The sequence below is a fragment of the Bos indicus x Bos taurus genome, chromosome 18 (assembly GCF_003369695.1).
Source record: "Bos indicus x Bos taurus breed Angus x Brahman F1 hybrid chromosome 18, Bos_hybrid_MaternalHap_v2.0, whole genome shotgun sequence".
NCBI classification, from domain to species: domain Eukaryota; kingdom Metazoa; phylum Chordata; class Mammalia; order Artiodactyla; family Bovidae; genus Bos; species Bos indicus x Bos taurus.
Window position 1 is genome coordinate 60,523,239 of NC_040093.1, and position 23,477 is coordinate 60,546,715.

At 48.2% G+C, this 23,477-nt stretch overlaps 1 protein-coding gene across 4 annotated transcripts in view; it reads right to left on the reverse strand.

Moving 5' to 3' along the window:
* The window catches only part of WWOX (WW domain containing oxidoreductase), a 908,120-nt gene extending 898,500 nt beyond the window's left edge, over positions 1 to 9,620 (reverse strand). For 2 of the 4 annotated variants that reach the window (XM_027513959.1, XM_027513960.1), the window contains exons 1-3: positions 9,262 to 9,619; positions 2,984 to 3,048; positions 1,518 to 1,575 (exon numbers count right to left, since the gene is read on the reverse strand). In XM_027513959.1, coding sequence (XP_027369760.1) covers positions 1,518 to 1,575; positions 2,984 to 3,048; positions 9,262 to 9,368 — 230 coding nt within the window. In that variant the 5' untranslated portion in view covers positions 9,369 to 9,619. Of the gene's footprint in view, positions 1 to 1,517; positions 1,576 to 2,983; positions 3,049 to 9,261 lie in introns of all 4 variants that reach the window. The other 2 variants (XM_027513961.1, XM_027513962.1) reach the window with 2 other exon arrangements.
* Between the last annotated feature and the right edge of the window lie 13,857 nt (positions 9,621 to 23,477).

Consider the following 23,477-nt stretch of genomic DNA (forward strand, 5'->3'; position numbering starts at 1 on the left):
AGAATAACCCGACTTTCATTTGACTTTTAACCACAGTTGCCTGGTAAGCATTCTGACTCCAGTCATACAGATGGCAGAGCTCCCTGGAGACAGGGTCACCCTGGCTTACACCTCTCCCCCAGCCCCTCAGTGGCTCCACCCTGGTAACCAGAAATCACCTATGGCGGACGTCCTTACACCAGGGCAACAAACCTGGGCTCCTCCCCCAGGGAACTGCCGCTGAGTTTATCAGCACTCTCACAGGATCAGGGCGGGCGATGACGGGCCAGGCCGCTGAGCACTGGCCGCCCTTAGAGCACTCTGGGGACTGAGAGTTACCACCACGGGTATAAGGCAGCAGGAGCGCACCTGGACCATGCCAGGCGCCAGACACACGGTCACTACTGCTGTCCGCTATTGTAGTTTATTCCAAAGATGGTGTTACAGACGAGGGTGCTCAAAACACTGTAATTATGGGCACACCGTGGAAATCCTGCATTGTGGGGTCAGCTCCAGACCAAAGGAACAAAACGCACGTCGCACGCGATAAACTGAGTCGTACAAATTTTGCGGCTTCCAGTGTATGTGAAAGTTACGTTCACACTGCTGCTGCTGCTGCTGCTGCTAAGTCGCTTCAGTCAAGTCCGACTCTGTGAGACCCCACAGACGGCAGGCCATCAGGCTCCCCCGTCCCGGGATTCTCCAGGCAAGAACACTGGAGTAGGTTGCCATTTCCTTCTCCAATGCATGAAAGTGAGAAGTGAAACTGAAGTCGCTCAGTCGTGTCCGACTCCCAGCGACCCCATGGACTGCAGCCCACCAGGCTCCTCCGTCCATGGGATTTTCCAGGCAAGAATACTGGAGTGGGTTGCCATTTCCTTCTCCAGGGGATCTTCCCAACCCAGAGATCAAACCCAGGTCTCCTGCATTGCAGGCAGATGCTTTAACCCAGGTCTCCTGCATTGCAGACAGATGCTTTAACCTCTGATCCAGCAGGGAAGCCCTTATGCCAGTGGAGGGTTTGAAATATTTCAAAAATCACCAAAATGTGACACAGACACAAACTGAGCAAATGTTATTGGGAAAATGGGGCCAAAAGGCCCTCAGGGTAGGGCTGCCAATTTATATTAAAAAAAAAAGTATCTGTGAAGTACAATATGACAAGATCTGCTTGTATGGACCCCACATCACAGAAGTGTAACAGCATCAATGCCCAGTAGGTAATTTGATAAATTATAGTATATCTATACAAAATGATACCACTTAGCTGTTAAACATCATTTTCTTGAAAACTTTCTAAGGATATGAGAAAAAGCTCACACGAATTATGTGCCAAAAACAGTTAACCAAACAGTTCACCCAATACATTCTCTCTTTTTAAGTATATGTACAGAAAATACAGAAGAAAAAAATCCAAAAACCGTTAACAGCAGTTGCTCCTGCTGGTAAGATTACATACTACATACTATTTTTCTACAGTGTATACACTTATTACAAAAGCAAGAAGCCCGAGAGTAGTTTCTTTGTAGACAACTTACTCGACAAAAAACACTTGTCCGTTCTCATCGGTTTCTTGTTCCCATCCGTAGGGCAAATCTGAAAAACAGCAAGACAGGTCTGCCTGGGGGAGGGGTTAACTGAAGCCCCCGCCCTTTCAGCCACAGCCCCAGTCTCCCACCGGACCAACCACGGCAGGAGGAAAACGCCTGTTACCCCAACCAGACTCCACATTTCTGTCTCTCGCTTGGGAAGTAAGACTATTTCATTCTTTTTAGTTTTACTGAAGCATAGTTGAGTGACAATATTGTGTTAATTTCTGCTGCACAGCAGAGTGACTCAACTTTTACATATACACATATTCTTCTTTCTATTCTCTTCCTTTATGGTTTAATCACAGGATACGGAATACAATTCCCTATGCTATCCAGTAGGACCTTCTTTTTTATCTACCTTATACACAGTAATGTGTATCTGTTAACCTCCAGCTTCCCCGTGGAAGTCACAAGCCTCTTCTGCCTGTGAGCCTGTTTGTTCCACAGACACGCTCACGCGTCGTATTTTAGATCCCGCGTGTAAGTGGTATCATATGGTACCTGTCTCTTTCTGACTTGCTCTCCTGAATGACGATCTCTAGGTCCACCCACGCTGATGCAAAGGACACTTCATTCTGCTTATGGCTGAAGAGTACTCCACTGTATACACACACCTCTGTCCATTCATCTGCGGATGATCATCTAGGCTGTTTCCATGTTTTGGCTATCGTGACTGCTCTGCGGTGAACACAGGGCCAAGTATATCTTTTCGAAACAGAGTATTATATGGGTATATGCTCAGGAGTGGGACCACTAGGTCATATGGCAACTCTATTTTTAAAACGATTTCATTCTTGATCATTCTTCAACACTCCCTTCGGCTCCTGCTTTTCACAAAATCCTTCCTGGCTGCTCCAATCAACATGAATTACCCCGTGAATGAACTCCCAGAATGTATCTGCTCTACAGCAGGCAGCCAGTACCATTTGTATGCTGGCTTGTGATGACTCCCATTACAGAGCAGTTTCCCTTTTTCTTCCATGGGTACATGCTGTCTTTTCAAACAGCCCCTCAACCTCTTGAAGGCCCGGACCTTCTTACGTTTCTACTCCATGGATGACACACGTACTCAGAAACGCCTACGAGTCACCACAAGCTTCAGGGAATTCTATCCAACACTGGTGTACTTAATTCCAGGATAGGAGCCAATAACATTTGCACAAACAGCACAACTACAGAAAAACCTCATGAACTGTCAGTCCAAGCGCCCTATTATTTTAATACTTTATTTTTAAGGCCAGTGAGAAATCAGCATTTCACTCAAAAATCTCATCACTTCCTTCTACCGAATCCTACAAGCTCCCGAGAGGGAAGGTCCAGTTCCTCAACAGACCCTCTGCCTGTGACAGTCTCCCCATCTGAACCATGCCTAACACACAAGGGTCTCTGCTTTATGACACCGGCATACACACCTCCTGCGATTCGCTTTCTTTTCCCAGTCTTCGGATGTTCCCACTGGGTCTTCTCCTCCGTGTGACTGTGTAAAAAAAAAAAAATCCAGAGAACAATAAGAAAAGTTACACTTCTAAAATTAATCCATGGCATTAGATTTTTCTCTCCCCAACATAATTCTCTCTCAAGAGTAGTCAAGTCAGACATTCACAAAGAAATATTCAGAACATAAGATGTCTGTTTGCAACAGGTCAAACTCTCTAGGTTTCAAGCAGCAGCAGTCTGGTAAAAGCCTGCATTTATGAACCGATGGGGAAGCCAGAGGAAGAAGACGGGACCCCGGCTGTGGGTCAACTCTAGAAATCTCACTGAATTTCTCAAAATATCTAGAGAAGTGTTCTGCTTTGTACTTGCTTCAATTTTACTCCAGGACGGATTGAAAATTCTGTCTAATTGATAATGCTGACATGTAAATATAATTTAGATAAACCTTAATCTTAGTGGTTTCCCTGGCGGCTCAGACAGTAAAGAAGCTGCCTACAACACAGGAGACCCAGGTCAATCCCTGGGTCAGGAAGATCCCCTGGAGAAGGGAAAGGCTACCCACTCCAGTATTCTTGCCTGGAGAAGTCCATGGACAAAGGAGCCTGGTGGGCTACAGTCTATGGGGTCACAAATCTTCTTAAATGTTGTATTCTTTTCACAAATTGAACTTCAAAGTGTTTTTTAAGCACTGATTCCTAATTTCATCCAAGAGGAAATTAAGAAGTGGTAAGACAGCCCCATAGGTTAAGTTACTTAGCTTTGGGGCCTCAACTTCCTCATTGGCAAAATGGAAATAATCTTAGTACTGATCTCAGGAGAATGTTATGAGGATACTGTACATAAAGGGTTGGACACGGTATCTGACATATAAAAAGCCCTCAAAAGGTCTACTATTTTGAACAAATCAAATATACAAGCTGGTCTGATTTCCATGCCAAACTAGCCTTTCATCTCAGGAGAGCATATACAGTTATCATTCAAATTCACACCACGAGCCAATAACAGACTAGAGACATCTGTCAACAGGTGACCTATCATCAAGAAAAACATAAAATTACTTAATGCCAAAAAAGCTGCATGTTGCAAGAAGCACTCAAGTTCACATGCTCAGGCCAGAGTAGCAAATAACACGAAATCACTGACAACCGGATAACAGAACATTCTTCCGGAGCCATTATTTTAAAGAGAATAAATACAGAGAGCAAGTAAATGCTCCTGTAAGATGCTGCACATCAAAAGCAGGGTCTTTTCAGCAACTGCCGGCTTCTGGTGTTTTGCAAACTCTCAGCGGCCAGCGCAAGGACACTGTGGACTCTGGATTCAGGCCACACACCTGAGCTCCCGCACCGCACGCACCCGGTGAGCCAGTCTCCCCGCAGCACAGGGAGGGTGAGAGGCGGGCCCGGGACAGCACCGGTGATGGATGAGATCCCTGCAGACAGAGGGCACCGGCAGCCCTGCCAGGAGAAAGGAAGCCCCGACTCCCTAGGAAGCGTAACCCTGCTCCCGCCCTGGCACTCCTGAAGGGCGGGATCACTCTCTGCAGTGGGGACCATCCTGGGCACAGCAGGGTGATGAACAGCATCCCTGGTCTCTACCCACCAGATGCCAACACAGCTGTGGCAACGGCAAGGCTCTGCAGACACTGCCCCCATCTCCCGCAGACTTGGGGTCCCGGGCCTGACGCCCACATTTCCTGGTCCTCCCGCTCACCAGCCTTGTGCCCTTGGAGAAGTCACTAAACCTCCCTGAGCCTCAGTTTCCCCATCAGTACAAAGGGAGTAATAGCGGCCCCTTCCTGGGGTCAGAGAAGCCTCAGTCAGTCTACATGTGTGAAGAACTAAGAACTGTGCCTTTGACAGAAAAGGATTCTTTGAAATAAATTTCATATAAAAGTTAATTAAAAGCTGTTCCCTTTCCACTGTAACCTAAAATGACTTTTTAATGAACAGAAAATCACAACACGTCCCCACTGTTATCTTATTCTCCTTCAAAAAGAAGTCCTTTTATTTTTCTTTTCTTTCAGCAAGCTTTCTCTTTTTCTTTTTGTCATTTAAAGAGATAATTAACAGTGATCTTAATGTAAAACCAAGGGATCAAAATTAAATTCACACCACATTACATGGCTATCACTTTTAAGTATGCTCTTCTAAGGTTTTGGGGTTTTTTTTTGAAGCTCAACAGGGAGACCCAGAGCCTCCTGCAGACGGGGACCCGCCACCCACTGGGCAGGCCAGCCATCGCCCTTCAGGCCCAAGGGCTTCAGGAGCAAAGGGGGGCAGGACCTGAGGCCCCGAGGACCCCCAGGACTGCATCACGGCCCTCAGCACCGAGCCCTCGCCCCTCAGTCCCCTCCCCAGCTAAGGCAGAGGGACTGCCCTGGGTGGTGTCAGGGCAGTGAGAAAGGCCCCCCAGCTCACGCTGCTGACCGGTCACCCTCCGCCACAATACCGGGCCTCTCTGGGGGCCCAGCCTGGGGGCACTGAGCCATGAGAGCCTTTGAGGTCTGCTTCTGGGGAGGCTGAGGGGCGGACAGAACCCACATGGGAGAGAAGGAGCGAGGCTGCGAGGGGGGTTCCCACGAGACCCCAGGGGCCAGCTGGGAGCTGCAGCCTCAGGCCTTGTCCGGGGTGGGGGGCACCCCGCCGCAGTGGGAGGAACGCCTTGGAGAGAAGGAAGGACTCCAAGGGCAACCTTCTGAGAGATCGGTCAGGTTCCCCAGACCCCGAGGGCGCATGAGCTTCCAGAACTGGGAATGAACAAAAGCCCGGGATGCCTGCAGGTTGGCAGAGCTCAGGGGGACTGCTGGGAACGCAGGGCCTGGGTCGTTTCAGGCATCCTTCACCCCGAGCAAAGATCAAGGGCTGGGAGGAGGGGAGAGCGTCTGTGGAGAGGCACCCACCACTCCGGCCGGGAGCCTGCCAAGCTCTATCACCACAGCCAGAGTCAACAGGGCCAAACACCACTGGGGGCCCCGGGGTGTTTTCCAGGGACCACGCAGGCACCACGGAGTCCCCCGCTGTGGGCTCCTGGAAGCCCTCAGTGGAGCCGGCGGGAGCCTGCGGGCCTTACTGAGCGAAGGAGGCAGACGCCTTCCAGGAAGGAAGCGGAGGGAAGGGTTGCCCGGCAGAAGGCAAGGCGCGGGGGGTGGGAGGCGGGTGGCCAGGCGGGCAGGGGTCCCCAAACGGAGGGAAGAGGCTGCAAGCGGCAGACATTTTTTCTCTCTCCCTTAAACGGCAGGAGGAAACAAACAAACTACAAGGGTCAGATGCTTTCTCCCAAAATTCTGTGTTGCCACCACGACACCTGGTTCCACCTGAACTTACTTTTCTCAAACCCTGAGGTCACCAGCACGTTTTCCTTAAGCTATGTTAATGAGACTATGTATTTGCTGTGGAACGTGCCTTTCTTCAAAATGGCTCCACCTAAGACTTTTTTTCTTTTCTCAAACCTTGGGCTGATAGTAGCTCAACAAACCAGTATTCATGCCAATTGTTTTATGGCTGGGGGATGACACACCATCCTATCTCAAAAATGCATATTGTGGGAGAGGGGCCTGGGGAAACTCCCTCAGCCTTGAGGTGTCTCTCTTATCCGACTGGTGATGCTTTAGTCGCTAAGTCGTGTCCGACTCTTGCATGTCCATGAGATTCTCCAGGCAAGAATACTGGAGTGGGTTGCCATGCCCTCCTCCAGGGGATCTTCCAAACCCAGGAATCGAACCCAGGTCTCCTGCACTGTAGGCAGATGATTTACTGACTGAGCTACTTATCTGATTAACAGCCTTCTAACAGACATAAAACATCCAGCTAAAGACTAGCAGGGGGACACTCTTTCTGCCCCCTTCTGATGTCTATGTCAGAAACTTTCTCTATCTCTTTTATACTTTAATAACACTTTATCCCACAAAAGCTCTGAGTGATCAAGCCTCGTCACTGGCCCAGGATTGAAATCCTCATCTCTGGAGGCCAAGAATCCTGATGTCTCTCATGGCTCAGCAACATCCTTCTGGGGGACAGCAGAGTGACCACAGCCACAGGAGCCTCCAGACCAAGCATGAGGCCCCAGGTCAAACCTGAAAGGGAGTCCGGGAGCTCTGGGGACAGTGGCCAGAACAGGGACAGGCCCTACCCAGAGCAAGGGAGGCCCCGGAAGCCAGGAAGCAGGCCCAGTGCCTCTTCACATCCCCAGGGCCCAGAAGGCCACCCACCCAGGGAGGCCCAGGAGACCTTCGCTTGATGAGCTAACTTCCTTACTCCCCGTGGACTGAGCTTACAGCTCCGTGATGCTAAGCATGGGGGATGGAGGGGAACGAGGAACGGTCCCTGTGCTCACGACGCTGACAATCTGGGGAGGGACAGACAGCAGGCAAGGCCGAGTGGCACGTAGAGAACTGCAGACGGGGGAGCGCAAGGTGCTGGGAGGAGAGGGCAGGGCCCACGCACGGGGGCGCCCTCGTGGGCAGAGACACTGAAGCTCAGCTCCCAGGGATCAAAGAGCCCTTCAGGCAGGGGCCTTGGCCACAACCAACGCCCATTCAGAAGCCACCTGGAGCCCCTGGCTCCCTGCAGTCCTCCAGAGCAGAAATCATCCTTCTAAAGACACACAACTGAAGTGAATCAATGGGACTGGATGCCATGATCTAAGTTTTTTAAATGCTGAGTTTTAAAATGAAAATACAATGAAACACAATGATTCAAAAATTTGTATCTACTTATCTACTATATATCTACTCATCTTGCTTACTCTATATCTACTTATTTATCTACCTACAATGGAATATTACTCAGCCATAAAAAAGAATAAAATCTTGCCATTTCCAACAAATAAATAAAGACACATAGCCGAGCTCACTGCCTGGCCGCAAAGCTTCAGTGGACCCCACTCGGGGTCCTGACCATGCAGCCCAGCTCCCCTGAGGCACAGCAGGGCCCTTCCTCCTCACCTGTGCTCAGGTTCCTGCACCACCACAGCATGGGCGGGGCCTCTGTCTCTCCTACCTGGGCTGCCCCTGGACCTGCCAACTTCGACCTGTGCCCAAAGGCAGGGCTCAGGGGCCAACCACCCCAGGCACCTCACCACCTGCCCACACAGCTCATGCTGGGCATGCTGCCACTGGTCACACAGACCGTGTGAGGACCACCTTTTTTATTTTTTGGCCACAACAGGCATCTTGAAGGATCTTGGTCTCAACCACTGGACCACCAAGTGGAAGTCCCACCATGCGGTCTTATTTATCTCAGTAAAACCAGCGCTCAGCAAAGGGCCTGGCATAGGATACCTTCCCAACGTGTCTTCAAAGAATGCAGCAAGGTCTTTTGCTCCTGCTTTTCTTTCTAGAAAGCCACCAAAGGCAGCCAGCCGTGGCTCACAACCTAGGGCAGATCAGAATCACCTGGGAAAGATTTCACGAACTAGCAGTAGGGGGCTGGAGGCAGAGCAAGCAAATGAAGAGAAGAATCACCTGCAGGTGGAAGCCTGGAGCAGAGCCCGGTCGGTTTCCCAAGAGTAGAAAACCACTGATTTACTTCCGTGTTTCTCAAAGCCACAACCTGCCTTAGCTTGGAAGTTTAAAAAACAGAGTCCCTACGTGGGGTGTCCGCTGAGACCCCAAATCTAGTTATGACGGTCCTCAGATGATTCTAGTGTCAGGCTGAGACGGTGCTGTCAGCTGCCGAGAGTGGGACCCAGCAGAGTTTGTTCAGGCCTCAACTAAAACGCTCCAACCAACCGTCTTAACAGATGAGTAACCCCTGACAGTTATTCCCACGGGCACACAGTAAGAGGCGGGAGAGAGGGCCTTCTGGGGCTTCCAAAACTTTCCCGAGAACTACAGTAAAGCTGTATTAGCTACATTTTATATACAAGCATATACGTGCATACATACATACATACACATACAGCTCTACTAGGACGTCGGTTACAAATACACACTCCCAGGCGGCCCTTCTATCCGAGAAAGGAGCGGGGCGTGCTCGTTTTTTCTGATGTTGGGGAAAGGGGATGCAAGCGTGTGCATCCCCGCACCGCCGGGCACTGCCGCCTCCTGGGCAGCAGAGGGCGTGTCTGGGCGCCGCCAGGTGACCCCACGCTGGACAGCAGGGCCAGAAAGCGGGATGGGGCCCGTCCTCAGGAGGCTGGCAGCCCTCACTGCGCAAGCCTTCCCCGCGCGGGCAGGGGTCCAAAGGCAGCACGTGTCCCGGGGCGCGCGGAGCGGTCAGGGTTCTCCGCGCGCCCCGGACGCCCCCCTTACTTGGCATAGTAAACCCAGCCGTCCTTGGTGGTCCTCTGCTCCCAGCCCGGGGGCAGTTCGTCCTCGCTGTCGGTGTCGTCCAGGCCAGCGTAGCGCAGGGCTGCCATGGCTGCGGGGTAAGCGGTCGCTCGCCCGCCAGCCCCCGGTCTCCGCGCCCAGGAACTCACTCCGGCTTCAACCGCGCGCCGCGCGCCCCGCACGCTCGCGCCTGCGCACCGCGCCGCCCGGGGGCCCCTCAGCGCCCGGGCCGCCGAATCCGAGGCCCGCACTTTCGCAGCTGCCGGAGCAAAGGAGGGCGGGGCCTCGGGGGAACTCAGGGGAAAGCGCGGAGCGACACACACGGCCGCTCGGCTGGAAGTAAAAGCCGGCGAGCGCCCCGGGGCTCCGGAGGCGGGGCCGAGCTCCTAACCCCGCCCCGCCCCAGGCCGGGGGCGTGAGCATCCAATCCTAGCCCAGGGCTCCGCCCCCGTTGCTGGGCGACCCGTAATCACTTCCGCGTGGCTCTGGCCTATCCCGCAGGAGCTCCCGCCACTGGGCATCCTGGGAAATGTAGTCCCGGGCCTGGCCGGACTAGCGCACCGCACGGAAAGGGAGGAGGCAAGTGATGTTGGCTTTCTAAGGCTACAGGGCCTGTCCGGTGTTTATGGCAGGAAGTGAAGGGTCTTGCTCAGAAGCCTTCCAGAACTTTCCCAGGCTAAGTCACAGATTTTGTTATGCGTATAAAGTCAACGCTATTCCACGCTATAAAAAAGCAAATTCCCACGCACCTGCTGATGGAGGTGTTTCTTCATGGAGAAGTTTCTTCCAGTCCCAGCATGTTTCTGTTGGTTACAAATGCCTGCCGTTTATAGACTTTTCCAGAACATTCCCTACTTAGAACTTTCTTCTTAGTGTTACAGGGAAATCTGACTGTGATTTCTCTGGCCCTAGTTTACAGAAGAATGCAAGACTCCACGGGTTTTAAAGTGAGGAAAATGGGAAGAAGGGAGTTTTATCTTCAAGTCCTTTTATCAGGACTTTTATCTTCAAGTCCTGGGATTGATGTTGCTTTGGAATTTCTGCACTGCCTGCTCTTTAGAGGAGAGACTTGCTTTCCTGGGAAGTTACCCAATCGAAAGCTAACCTAAGGTAAGCATGTTTCAGTTTTGACAGACCCACTATCCCATCGCAGATCCATCACATCACTCTTTCCAAATCCATGTACATTTAAGTGAGCTACTATTAATCTGCCAGCTTCTGCTCATCCCAATTTAACCCCTTGCCCCTGTCACCCGAGCCAACTTATTCCTTTGATGTGAATAGGAAATTAGATCCCCAAATCCCTTAGTGGTGAGGAAGGGGATGAATAGAGTCAATCTCCTTAGCCTCAGTTTCTCCAATCATCATCCATAGCCTCTGCTCAGCTTCTCAAGGACCTGCTGCTTAGATTTATCTCAGGTTGCCCTCATCAGACCCTCTACTGGCACCTGTTGCCCATGACTTGACATCTTCCACAGATGGTGATATAGTATGGTGTTCTCCAAGCTGGGTAGTACTCCCCTTGGCAGGATTCTCAACTTCTCGTTCGAACCTCTGCCCTTCCTACCACTTTAAAACTTCCTCTAGGCTTCTCTGCCATGGACACCAGGGTTCCTCAACCTCAACACTGCTGACATTTGGGGATCCCGTATTCTTTGTTGCAGGGTTCTCCTGTGCACTGTGGGATGTTTAGCAGCAGCTCTGTCCTCTGCCAACTAGATCCAGTAGCACTGCCTTTCCTGCAGCTGCAACAACCAAAAGTGTCCCCAGGCATTGCCAGTTGTTTCTGGAGTTAAGAACGGCTGATCTGCACTGACGGTAAATCTGGAAGTTACTAGCTTGTGAATCAAATGCTGATTTGATGATTTGATGAGATTTACTGAAGGCATTGAAGAGCCCATTTCTGGCCAGAGATTCACGAGGTGCTACGTAGATCCTACTGGTTCTGGTTGCTGAGTTCTCTAGCATCATCCGAGGGCATTTGCCTGTCTAATTCCTGGCCCATCCTCAGGTGAGAGACAGGAACTGACAAGTCTGACTGGGTGGCCCAGACTACCCATCATGGTCCCAAATGGTTATGATGACCTCATTTTATTCCTCTCTTCCTGCCTCTAACTGTTGGCCTTGATCAGAGGTCAATGAAGAAAGGCATTCAGGCATTTGGGGAATTGTGCAATTAAGCAAGTCAGATTTAGTATTTGGACTAAAGTCTTTGGACTATTTAAGTCTTTGGACTTCACTGAAACTAATGCTGTCTTAGTTACGCTTATTAGATTGCAAGCAGCAGAGACTCACTCAAAAGTTTATGATCAGGATGTAAATGAGCTAAATAAGAATATTGTCATGACCTGCAGGAGCCCAAGGACAAGCCTGATTTTTTCTCTCATGGGTTTCACGATCTCTTGCTCCTGCTCTGTGTTCATGGGCAAGCTTTTTTTTCCCCCTGTTTCCTCACTAGCTTCCTTTATTCATAGTTTCTGCTCCCCTTGGACTTCAACTTGGATGTGATCTTGACTTGGGATCTGTCACAGGGTGAACCCTGTTTAGCTTGTAAGATTATTATGGGTTTGCAGAGTCTTAAGCTTGGGAATGAGCCAAAATCCTCAGCATGTGCTTACAAAAGCCTAAAGAATGGTTTCTTATTGTAAAGCCAGCTGAATCAATTGATTATTACATTGATTAAAAAAAAAAAATTAACTATGTAGTTATACAACTACACGCCAGATGGTGCTGTTACCCACAATTTTAGGGCGAAAGCCCAATTTGAGACATGGTTTTCTACATTTGAAGTTTTCTTTCTGACTTCTGCAATAACACAGTTTACGAACAGAAGACTGGTACATTTTCTGCCGAAAACAATTTGGCATTACTCATGCAGTGGGCACAAGGTTCGGTGTAACATTCCTGAGAGCCACATTTCTTGAGTTCATTGTTATTACCAGTGATGGTCATTTCCTTTCCTTTCAGACACACAAATGCCCCAACAATTCTGCAAACCTGCTATAATTAATAAGCAAGAATATTGAACAGGATTCTCAGGGAAAACTCTCCTGGTTAATGTGGACTTAGTTAGAAAGTGTTTTTGTATTTTGATTATTCATTCAAACACACAGATAACAAAAAATTGTATTAGATCTCTTAGAAAAGTCAAGAAAAATGAAATACCCCTTGCATCCAGAAATCAGTTGGTTAGAATAAAACCAACAAAGAATGATGAGGGTTCTGAGAGCAGAGCCAGCCAAGACCTAGAGGTATGCGGAGATGGGGGAGAGCTTTGGTGACAGGCTTTCCTATCATTTATCTTGGGAACCAAACTCAGTTACTGTCACTTGCAAGCTGTGACAGTGGCCACGTCACTTACCTGGTTCCATGAGTATCAGCCCAGTTTCTACAGAGGAGGCAAATGGGGCACAAAGAATTGAAGTAGCATGTCCATGGTCACTGGGTGAGCAAAAGCCAGCAAGGTCTGGAATAGAACACAAACAAGGTCACCTACCCCAAACTCATCCTCTCAACCCACCACCCCACGAGCTGCCTTTCCAGAACAGGGATCCCCAGTGCTGGTTCTCAGGTGGATGCCCGGGGGGGTTTGATCCTCCATGGGAAAGTGAGAAAAGTGTTAAAAAGAAGTGAATTTTTTTCTTAAAGGTAAATATGTTCCAGTTAAAGTACTGTGTTTCTCTTTCTATGAGATTACTTCTATTATTTTTTCGGTAATCTATTCTTTTCCTATTTTCCAACATGTTTTATAATGACATTTTTCAGACATCCAGAAATGTTGAGAGATGAGCACAATGAATATCCATTCTACCCTACCCCTGACACACACACATAGGTGTAGTCACACTTAACCTTCTGCCATATTTGTTTTAATCAGAGGGAACTTGAGTGCCCGTAACTTTAGGAGAGAGTGATTTTGTATTGTTTTGGAAGTTCTCTGGAATAAGTACAAATGGACTAAGAAAAATCTCCTGGGCCACAAGTAGGCACTCTCCCCTGGAGACCTCATCACAACCATTGCAGGGACTTGCAGAAATTAGACCCTTACATTTGGAAACATCACTCATTTAATTCATGTGTATAGGCCCAAGTGTCAGTGTGGCTGTAATTGCTAACTTGCCAACATTCACAAAATTCTATTTCAGCCTAACTTCTTCCCTGGCTCCTTTCTGTCCTGCAGAGAGAAGGGCCCCCTCTGGGGGCAGTCATGTTGCCATGAGAAGTCCATTCTGTTTAAAATCTTCCACCACCTGTTTAGAGTGTCTTATTTTGACAGCCAGAGCTTCCTAGACGTGGCTCTGATCCGCAGCTCTCATGAACTTGCAAATAATTCTTCCAAAGACTTCGTGTCCTGGAGCCCAAGATTCACCCCAAATCCTGCCAGACTGTGCATGTAAATATGCCAGGGGAAAATAAAAACAAAAAGTAAAATTATTGTGTGTGTATATATACATACTTCCCTGGTGGCTCAGATGGTAAAGAGTCTGCCTGCAATACAGGAGACCCAGGTTCGATCCCTGGGCTGGGAAGATCCCCTGGAGAAGGGAAGAGCTACGCACTCCATATTCTCACCTGGAGAATCCCATGGACAGAGGAGCCTGGTGGGCTATATATACACATGCATACCAGGGGCAGAGTGTGGGGAGAGGCATAAAGAGAAAGAAACAACAGAAGTGATGACTCCAAAGCACTCAGCGCAGCACCAAGCGCAAAGCTAGCTCTTGTTATCAAATATTATAGCATTAAATGCTTGCTACTATCATTGTTGTTACTGGTAATTAAAACGGGACCAGGAGAGCTTTAAAATCCAACCACGAAGCACAACTCTGATTTTAGGTCTGACCGTCATCTGATGGGTCTGTTGTCCCCACTGTATAATAAGAGCTAACATTCCCTCAGCAATACTATGTTAAAGCAGTGTGCTGAGCACTTACCAGGAATTATGTAACTCTACCGGTCACACTGTATGGTAGGTGCAATTATTAACCACCTTACAGATGAGGAAACTGGGGCTTAGGGAGGTGAAACCTGCTTCCAAATCAGAGAAGCAGTGGTGTTGCCCTAGAACCTAGTTTTCTATGACTCTTCGCTATGGCAATGCATACATCGCAGGGTCCAAAAGAGTGTGGTTATGAACTTGGCAATTGTAATAGACTGTTTCAGACAGACTCCTTACTGCCCTTGACCAACGTGCTGTACTCCTAGGAACCCCTCAGAGGGTGAAGGCAGGACAGGAAATTGACAGCTGGGAGCCACTGAGTAGAGAACCGAGGAGCATAAAACAAGTGCCCAAGACTAAGGAAATAAAATCGCATGGCTATGGCTCTGCCCCCGTGGCCTCCTTCTGAAGTCCTCACTCCTGACAAGCCCTTATCACACTGTGTTTCAGACTCCAAGGTTGTGCTCAGGTGCAGTATTTGTTTAATAAATGTCCATTCATGTGGCGGCGACGGTGGTTCAGTCACTGTCAGTCCATTAGGCTTGGTTAATCATAGAGACAGATATTAAAATAGCTTAGTAAACCTAGATAACATCCATCTCTGATAGAGATTGCTATTGCAGGTGGAAGACGTGTGATAAGAAAAACCTGAAAGAAGTGTCTGTAAGGTGATATGCATGCCTCTTCCACCCAACTTTCCTCCTTAGTGCCATCTGGAAAAATGATGCAATGCACGGAGCTCAAGCAGCCACACTGGACCATGAGATGAGAGTCACACCCAAGGATTGGGGAGCGGGGCAGGGCGGGGGGAGGGGGACGTTACCAAGTTGCTAGGTCCCTGGCAACTTTATGGAATTCTCATATTTACTCTTTACTCCCCAAATCCCGTACTTACCTGCAAGAAATAGACCTCATGTTTAAACCATTGTTGAGTTGGCTGTACTGCCACTTGAGTTGAACCTAATCCCAAAGGTTATGCCTTTTTTACTTTCTTTTTCTTTGTATCTTTTTACTTTCCAGATTCCAAAATGTCCTTTCTATAAGCTTTTCTCCTGTTCCCCTTGTTCTTAAGTATTTATTCGCCAAACGAAATAAAAAGTACTGCTTTTTGATATTTTGAGCTTTGGGGAGAATGTGGCTATAAATATGTGTCCAGTCTACCATCTTTATTCAGAGTCTGCCCACATGTTTTTCAGACAATTAAACAGCATAGTGAATAGAAGGAGAAGGCAATGGCACCCCACTCCAGTACTCTTGCCTGGAAAATCCCATGGACAGAGGAGCCTGGTGGGCTGCAGTCCATGGGGTCACTAGGAGTCAGACACGACTGAGTGACTTCATTTTCACTTTTCACTTTCACGCACTGGAGAAGGAAACGGCAACCCACTCCAGTGTTCTTGACTGGAGAATCCCAGGGACGGGGGAGCCTGTGGGCTGCCGTCTATGGGGTCGCACAGAGTTGGACACGACTGACGTGACTTAGCAGCAGCAGTGAATAGAAAGTTCCTAGTCTAGTGCCGGAAAAGGCAATGGCACCCCACTCCAGTACTCTTGCCTGGAAAATCCCATGGATGGAGGAGCCTGGTAGGCTGCAGTCCACGGGGTCGCTAAGAGTCAGACACGACTGAGCGACTTCACTTTCACTTTTCACTTTCATGCATTGGAGGAGGAAATGGCAACCCACTCCAGTGTTCTTGCCTGGAGAATCCCAGGGACAGCGGGGCCCAGTGGGCTGCCGTCTATGGGGTCGCACAGAGTCGGACACGACTGAAGCGACTTAGCAGCAGCAGCAGCAGCAGTCTAGTGCCTAGTACAGGGCAGACACTCAAAAAACAACAGTAATCACTGTGTCTCTTTCATCATCATTGTCACAATTGCTATTATTTGAAATGCTTTATCTAAAGGTCCCACTAAAATGCCAATTGAAAAACAAATGCTATGCCCTGTATGTATTTTGTAGCTGTGCTAATCTAAATCACAAATGTATTGAACATTTTTTCATAAATCAAGAGAATATTTGTAGTGACAGGGGATTTAAAGAGCCTGATTTAGCTCTTCTAGGCAACAAAGCATGTTTTGTTGACCTAGCAGAAATAAAACATATCGTACGCCAAAAAAAAAAAGTCGTTCCTCTGCCATCTCATTTCCTCCTGGGCTAGGTTCTTGAAACTACAATCCAATTCTTATGATAAAGTTCAGAGAGAGAGAGGCATGCTAGGTTAGGTCTGTTCCTCATTGCTGTGTGAGTCTGTGCAAATGGTGTGGAGGAGGAGGTGATGGGGGCCATGAAGATACCATGGATTATGTTGATAGAGTCCAGTGAAACAACCAGCACTTGAACTTTCGTTTCACCTGCTGTGTCCACTGGGTGCTTGGGAAAGAGCCTGAACTTGGCCCTGCAGTTCTTCAGCTCAGAGTAGGAGGATTACTTATTATTCCTCTCTGAACCTCCAAGTCTCTCTTTTTTTAGAATGTTCTGGACTTACCTGATGGTTAAGAATCAGCCTAGCAATGCAGGGGAAACTGATTTAATACCTGGTCCAGGAAGATCCCACCTGCCCTGGGGCAACTAAGCCACAGCTACAGAGCAAGTGCTCCAGAGCCCGTACCCTGAAACAGGAGACGCCACCGTAGTGAGAAGCCTGTGCACCACCGCAAAACGTAGCTCCCACTCGCCGAAACTAGAGAACAAGCCCATGGGCACTCACGATGACCCAGCGCAGCCTCAAATTTAGTAAGTAATTAGATGTTCAACCAGGACTTCCCTGGCAGTCCGGTGGTCAGAACTCCATATTTCCACAGCAGGGGACACGGGTTCGATCCCTGGTTGGGGAACTAAGATCTCACATGCTGCCTGACAAGATAAATAAACCGTAAAAGCAAAAAAACAACACTGCTCTACAGCAATGGTCCCTAACCTTTTTGGCACCAAATACCGGTTTCGCGGAAGGCAGTTTTACCACAGACAGGAGGGGAGAGGGGGCGGTGGGGGTGGTGGAGGCGCTTCAGGTGGTGAGGCGAGCTCAGGAGCCATGGGGAGCGGCAGAGGACGCCAGGCTGGCTCGCCCGCCGACCGCCTCAAGAACCAGTCAGCAGTGGGGCACGGGGGACCCCCGGCTCCACAGCATTTTCTTCTATCCTTCGACTTTTGGATTCTGTTGCTAATAGACTAACTCCCGCCTAGACCATGGTTCTGTTTTCCCAGCTGTGCTTACCTGCAGTCAATTGTATCTTCTGAAAATATTAAATGGAAAATTCCAGAAAGAAACAACGCCTGAGTTTTTAAACTGCTGTACCACTCCGAATAGCGAGGCAAAATCTCGTGATATCCTGCTTCGTCCCGGGACGAGAATCCCATTTGTCCAGCATATCCGGATCGACTGTCCCAGATATCCCAGTGCTCCTGTTCAGATAATCCTCATTTTACTGAAAAAATGGCCCCAAAGTGCACGAGGAGTGATGCTGGATGTTCGAATATGGTAAGGAGAAGCCGTGAAGTGTTTCCTTTAAGAGAAGAGACAGAAATTGACCTCATGAGGGAAGAAAACAATCCTATGCTGAGGTTACTAAGATCCGCGGTAGGAACAAATCTTTTATCCATGAAATTGTGAAGAAGAAAGAAATTTGTAACAATTTTGCTGTCGCCCCTCAGGCTGCAGAAGTCACAGCCACAGTATGTGTTAAATGCTTAGTTAAAATGGAAAAGGCATTGCTTTTGTACAATAAGGTATTTTTAGAGAGACTGCATTCTCATAACTTATCACAGTATATTGTTATAATTTGTCTATTTTATTGTTACTAATTGTTGTTAATCTCTGACGGTGTCAAATGTGTAAGTTAAGTTTTATCATAGGGATGTATATACAGGAAAAAAAGTGTATATGTACATGGGCCAGTACCAGCCCTGGTTGCCGACATCTGTTGGGGGCCTTGGAATGTATCCTCCATGAATAAGAGGGACGACTATATATATTTCCACCCAGGGCTGCAGAGATGAGGTTTTAATAATGACAGCTAATATTTATCAAATATTTAATAGGTGCTGCTGCACTGGTCAAGTCTTTCACACATATTATCCAACCTATATTTTGACACAGGTACTAATATCAGTGACAGTTACAGTGAGGGAATTGAGAAGCAGTGGAGTAAGGTAAACAATACTGAGTAATTAGTATGAATCAAGAATGATTGTTCAGAAGACTTCCCCAGCAGACCTGGGAACCGCTGCAACTAGAGAAAACCCTCGCACAGCAATGAAGAAGCAGCACAGCCAAAAATAAATATTTTTTTAAAACCTAGAAAAAATTTTTTTAAACAGGGAAAACAACAGCTAACATTTTTGCGTATTTGCCACATGCCTGGCTCTGTCTCGCCCTTTATAAGCAATGACTTTAGCTCATTTAATTCTGGGAAGAACAATCATGAAATAGGTAGTGAGATGTTGAATACACAAACAGACAATGGCCGGACCGTCTATAACAGTGAACTCTGACCCACGACCTCTGCAGCAGCCACTCCGAGAAGCCAAACCACAGTGTCTGCAACAATTGACCCAGACTGGCCAGGATTTGACGAATGACACCCAAGTGCCCTGTATTTTGTTTCTACTTCCAACTCAGGACCAAACAGAGAAAGCCCAATATGAGCTGAAAACCCACAGCAAAGTATGCCCCGATTCTAGTTAGCCACACTCCCTCCTCTTTCCCAGTCAATACCTTGCAATCAGAGCACAGCTGACTCTCTTTCCTTACTAGAAAGTTAACCCAAGTGGTGGTGGCTGATTCGCCTGAGTAGCAAGCTCTGAGTCAGTTACTCTGCTCATTCTCACTGGGGTCGGCTCGGCTCATTTCTACTGTAGGACAGTTTAGGGCCCTTTTGCAGAAGACAAGAGGCACAGAGAGGCTAGGAAGCAGATACCTAAGTCACAAGGATGGTAATTATCAGAGCTGGGATCCCATCTCTGGTCGCAGAGTTCCCTGGAACCCCACCTACTAACCAAAGGCAGCCCTGGTAACCCGAGACGGAAAGCAAGTAGGGATCATCCAGAGCGCAGTGTGTGATTTGTGATGCATAGATTAGCCAGTACGTTTACCAAGAGGCTACACTGAGCTGTTGCTGTTACTCTTTTTCAGGAGTCAATCTGATCCTTTAAAGAAACTACATGAAAGTCACTCAGTCGAATCCAACTCTTTGCGACCCCATGGACTATACAGACCATGGAATTCTCCAGGCCAGAATACTGGCATGGGGAGCCTTTCCCTTCTCCAGGGGATCATCCCAACCCAGAGATCGAACCCAGGTCTTCTTGCTAGAGCATAAGGATCACAATGCTGGGGGAGGGTGTACAGACTCCAGGCTCCCGCTCCACTTGGAAGGGATCAGAATCTCCGAGGTGGGTCTGAGAGGTTAAAAAAGGGCTCTTCCCCTCAGAGGAACTTAATTGCACTCTGGGAAAAGGTGAGCTCCCTGCCCTCAGGCCTAGGGTACTGCGAGGTAATTTAAAGGCAATTGTTCAATACAAGCCTAAACAGAAAGGGGGGCAGGGGTTGGAGCGGGTACTTTATTGGGATGTACTACAGAAGGGATATTGGAGAAGGAAATGGCAACCCACTCCAGTATTCTTGCCTGGAGAATCCCAGGGATGGAGGAGCCTGGTGGGCTGCCGTCTATGGGGTCACACAGAGTTGGACACAATGGAAGCGACTTAGCAGCAGCAGCACAGAAGGGATATTGGAGAAGGAAATGGCAATCCACTCCAGTATTCTTGCCTGAAGAAGCCCAGGGATGGAGGAGCCTGGTGGGCTGCCATCTATGGGGTCGCACAAAGTCGGACATGACTGAAGCTACTTAGCAGCAGCGGCGGCAGCACAGAAGGGATAACTCAGGTTATTCCTGAAATCTGAGAAAGGACACCTGAATTTTGAATACTGCCAAGGAAATATACTAGCCCTCCCACCCCTTATCCGAGGGGAATTCATTCCAAGATCTCCAGTGGATGTCTGAAACTGCATATAGTACCAAGTCCCATACAGTCTCTCTTGGTATTCATGAGGAATTGGCCAAGGACTCCCACCCGCCAATCCCCAAATCCGCCAATGCTTAAGTCCTTCATATAAAATAATGTAGAAGTTGCTTTCATATGATAGGACCCTGTATACTTTACATCACCCCTAGATTACTTCTAACACCTAATACAATGTAGATACTATGTAAATAATAGCAAGTACAATGTAGCAAAAAGTGTTACTCACTCGAGTCCAACTCTTTGCGAACCCATGGACTGTAGCCCGCCAGGCTCCTCTGTTCATAGAATCCTCCAGGCAAGAATACTGTAGTGGGTTGCCATGCCCTTCTCTAGGGGATCTTCCTGACCCAGGGGTGGAACCTGGGTCTCCTGCATTGCAGGTGGATTCTTTACCATCTGAGCCACCAGGGAAGCCCAAATACAATGTAAATACTATGTAAACAGTTGCTGGTGGGTGGCAAATTCAAGTTTTGTTTCTTTGGAGTTCTCTGAAATTTCTTTTCCAGAGTATTTTGGATCTGAAGTTGGCTGAATCCAAGGATGCAGGCTCCACAGATACAAAGGACCTACTACTGCATACACTGTTTTTTTCTATACTAGTGGGTGGGTCGGAGAAGGCAATGGCACCCCACTCCAGTACTCTTGCCTGGAAAATCCCTTGGACAGAGGAGCCTGGAAGTCTGCAGTCCGTGGGGTTGCTGAGGGTCAGACACGACTGAGCGACTTCACTTTCACTTTTCGCTTTCGTGCATTGGAGAAGGAAATGGCAACCCACTCCAGTGTTCTTGCCTGGAGAGTTCCAGGGACGAGGGAGCCTGGTGGGCTGCCGTCTATGGGGTCGCACAGAGTCGGACACGACTGATGCGACCTAGCAGCAGCAGCAGTGGGTGGGTAACGTATATAGCATGGATATGAAATGGCACAATTTAGATCGGGATTTGAACCCACAGACTGGAACTCAAACCCAGACAAAACCCAGACTGAGACTTAACCCACTTTTTTTTTTGGCTGCGCTGGGTCTCCATTGTGGTGCTCAGGCGTCTCTTGCTTTAGGGCCTGAACTGTAGAGCACACAGGCTCTGTAGCCCCCGCAGCATGTACGATCTTAATTCCCCAAGCAGGAATCAAACCTGCCTCCCGTGCATTGGAAGGTGGATTCTTAACCACTGGACCACCAGGGAAGTCCCAAACCCACTGTCTTTTAATTGAAATCACCCATCTGGTTTCAAGACTTAAGGAAGCTTATATTCTTTATGTCTAACCACAGAAAGAATTCAGTGAGAGACAAAGTGAAAGATAAGAAGTGGATTTATTTAGAGAGATACTCCATAGAGAGGATGTGGTCCATTGCAAAAGGCAAGGAAAAAAGCCCTGGGAGACACATCATCCAACAAACAGAGTGTTGGACATCTTGGAAGGCAAGAGGCCTGGAAATATGGGGTGGTTCGGTTTCACGGGCTGGGTAATTTTATGGGCTAGGTAATCTAGGCTAATGAGTGGGAGGATTATTGCAACTGTCTTGGAGAAGGGGTGGGGATTTTCAGGAGTCGGGCCCCGCCCACCTGCGGCCTTTTACGCTTGGTCTCCGAGGGGCTTTGGCGCTGGCGGCGGGTCCTCCAGCGCATGCTAGTGTATTACCACGTGCGCATAATAAGGGGCAGGCTCCTGGAAGCCGGATCCTCCGCCATCTCGGGCCAAGCCTGGGTTCAAGCCGGTGTTTGAGGTCTCCCGGGTCTGTCGTTCCTCTCGCTGAACAAAGGGGTGAGTCACCACCCTGGACGGAGGGAGGCAGCGGGAGTTTCCATCACACTCCTCAGAACGGCACCCAATTTAACAGGCAGGAATTGTTTACTTCTGGAATTTTCCAAGGTAATGTTTTCTGGCTAAGTTTGACCGTGGGTAGCTGGAACCTTGGAAATCGAAGTTGAGGGTAGGAGCGGATGACTAGAATAGTGTGAAATTCTGAACTCCCTGTTTACAAACAGCTCTGAGGAAGCTCTGCCGCAGAAGGTAAATATTAGTTTACAGCAGGTTAAGTGAGGACAGGGAGAGTCTAGGGGACTAAAAGAGACATGGTATTTTCTTTGCTCTTTGGACTTGTTCTTTAGTTGGTTGTTATTGGGCATATTTGAATTTTTCTCCCTCCCTCCATCAACGGCTGTTACTTTTTTTTTTCTTTTGGCCATTTGCACAACATGCAGAATCTTAGTTCCCTGATCAGGGATTGAACCTGGGGCCCTGGTAGTGAGAGCGCTGAGTTCCAACCACTGGTCTGCCAGGGAATTCCTGACTTCTGAAGTTGTAAAACTGCCCAAACTTAAAAGATGTACCAGCTTACCTAAATTCTGAGCAGTACAAAGTTATCTGGCAGCAGCAAAAGGGTGTTGGCAAAAAATTAACCAGTCTAGTCTAAGAAAGAATTGGTATATTTTATTCGAACCAAATTTGAGGATTATAATAACCTAAGAAGAGTATCTCAGAAATCTCTGAGAACTGTTTCACCCGTTAGAAGTCAAGACAGTTTACATAAGTTTTGTTTTTGTTTTAAACAGAAGGCTGTACATTAATTTTTTTTTTTTTTTTTGGAGATGGGGGTGCTGAGCCATGCAGCTTGCAGGATCAATCTCTAGTTCCCCTACCAGGGATTGAACCCGGGCTCTCGGCAGTGAAAGTGCAGAGTCTTAACTACCAGGAACTCCAAAAATGAGCTGTCTTGTTGATGCTAGGAGAATGTTTCTGTTTATGGTTGAGCAGCAGATATTCCTGCTAATGGGGGAGGTTTTGGCCAATGTATGGTGTGGATATATGCATAGTTGGAGGAGAGAAGAAACCGAAAGAGAATTTTTTTAAATGTTTAAATTTTTCTTATTTTGCCATAAAATGCATATTTTATTGCACAAAGAGAAAAGGGCACATCCTAAGACCACTCCAGAAAACCATACAACTCCCTCGTAACTTCCACTAATAAAAGATGAGGGGAAGGAATCTTATTGGAAATGATTCCTCTGACAACGCGTTTCTTTTATGAAGGGTGCTTATTGCCTTCATTCAGTATGGTCCCAGGGATCGAACCTGGGCCTCCTGAATGGGCAGGCAGATTTTTTACCATCTGAGCCACCAGGGAAGCCCATTCAGTATGGTCGGGGGAGATAATTAGAAATACAACTTCTCAGACCCCATCCCAATCAGAATCTGAATTTTAGCAGGCTGCCAGATGATTTATCTGACGTTTAA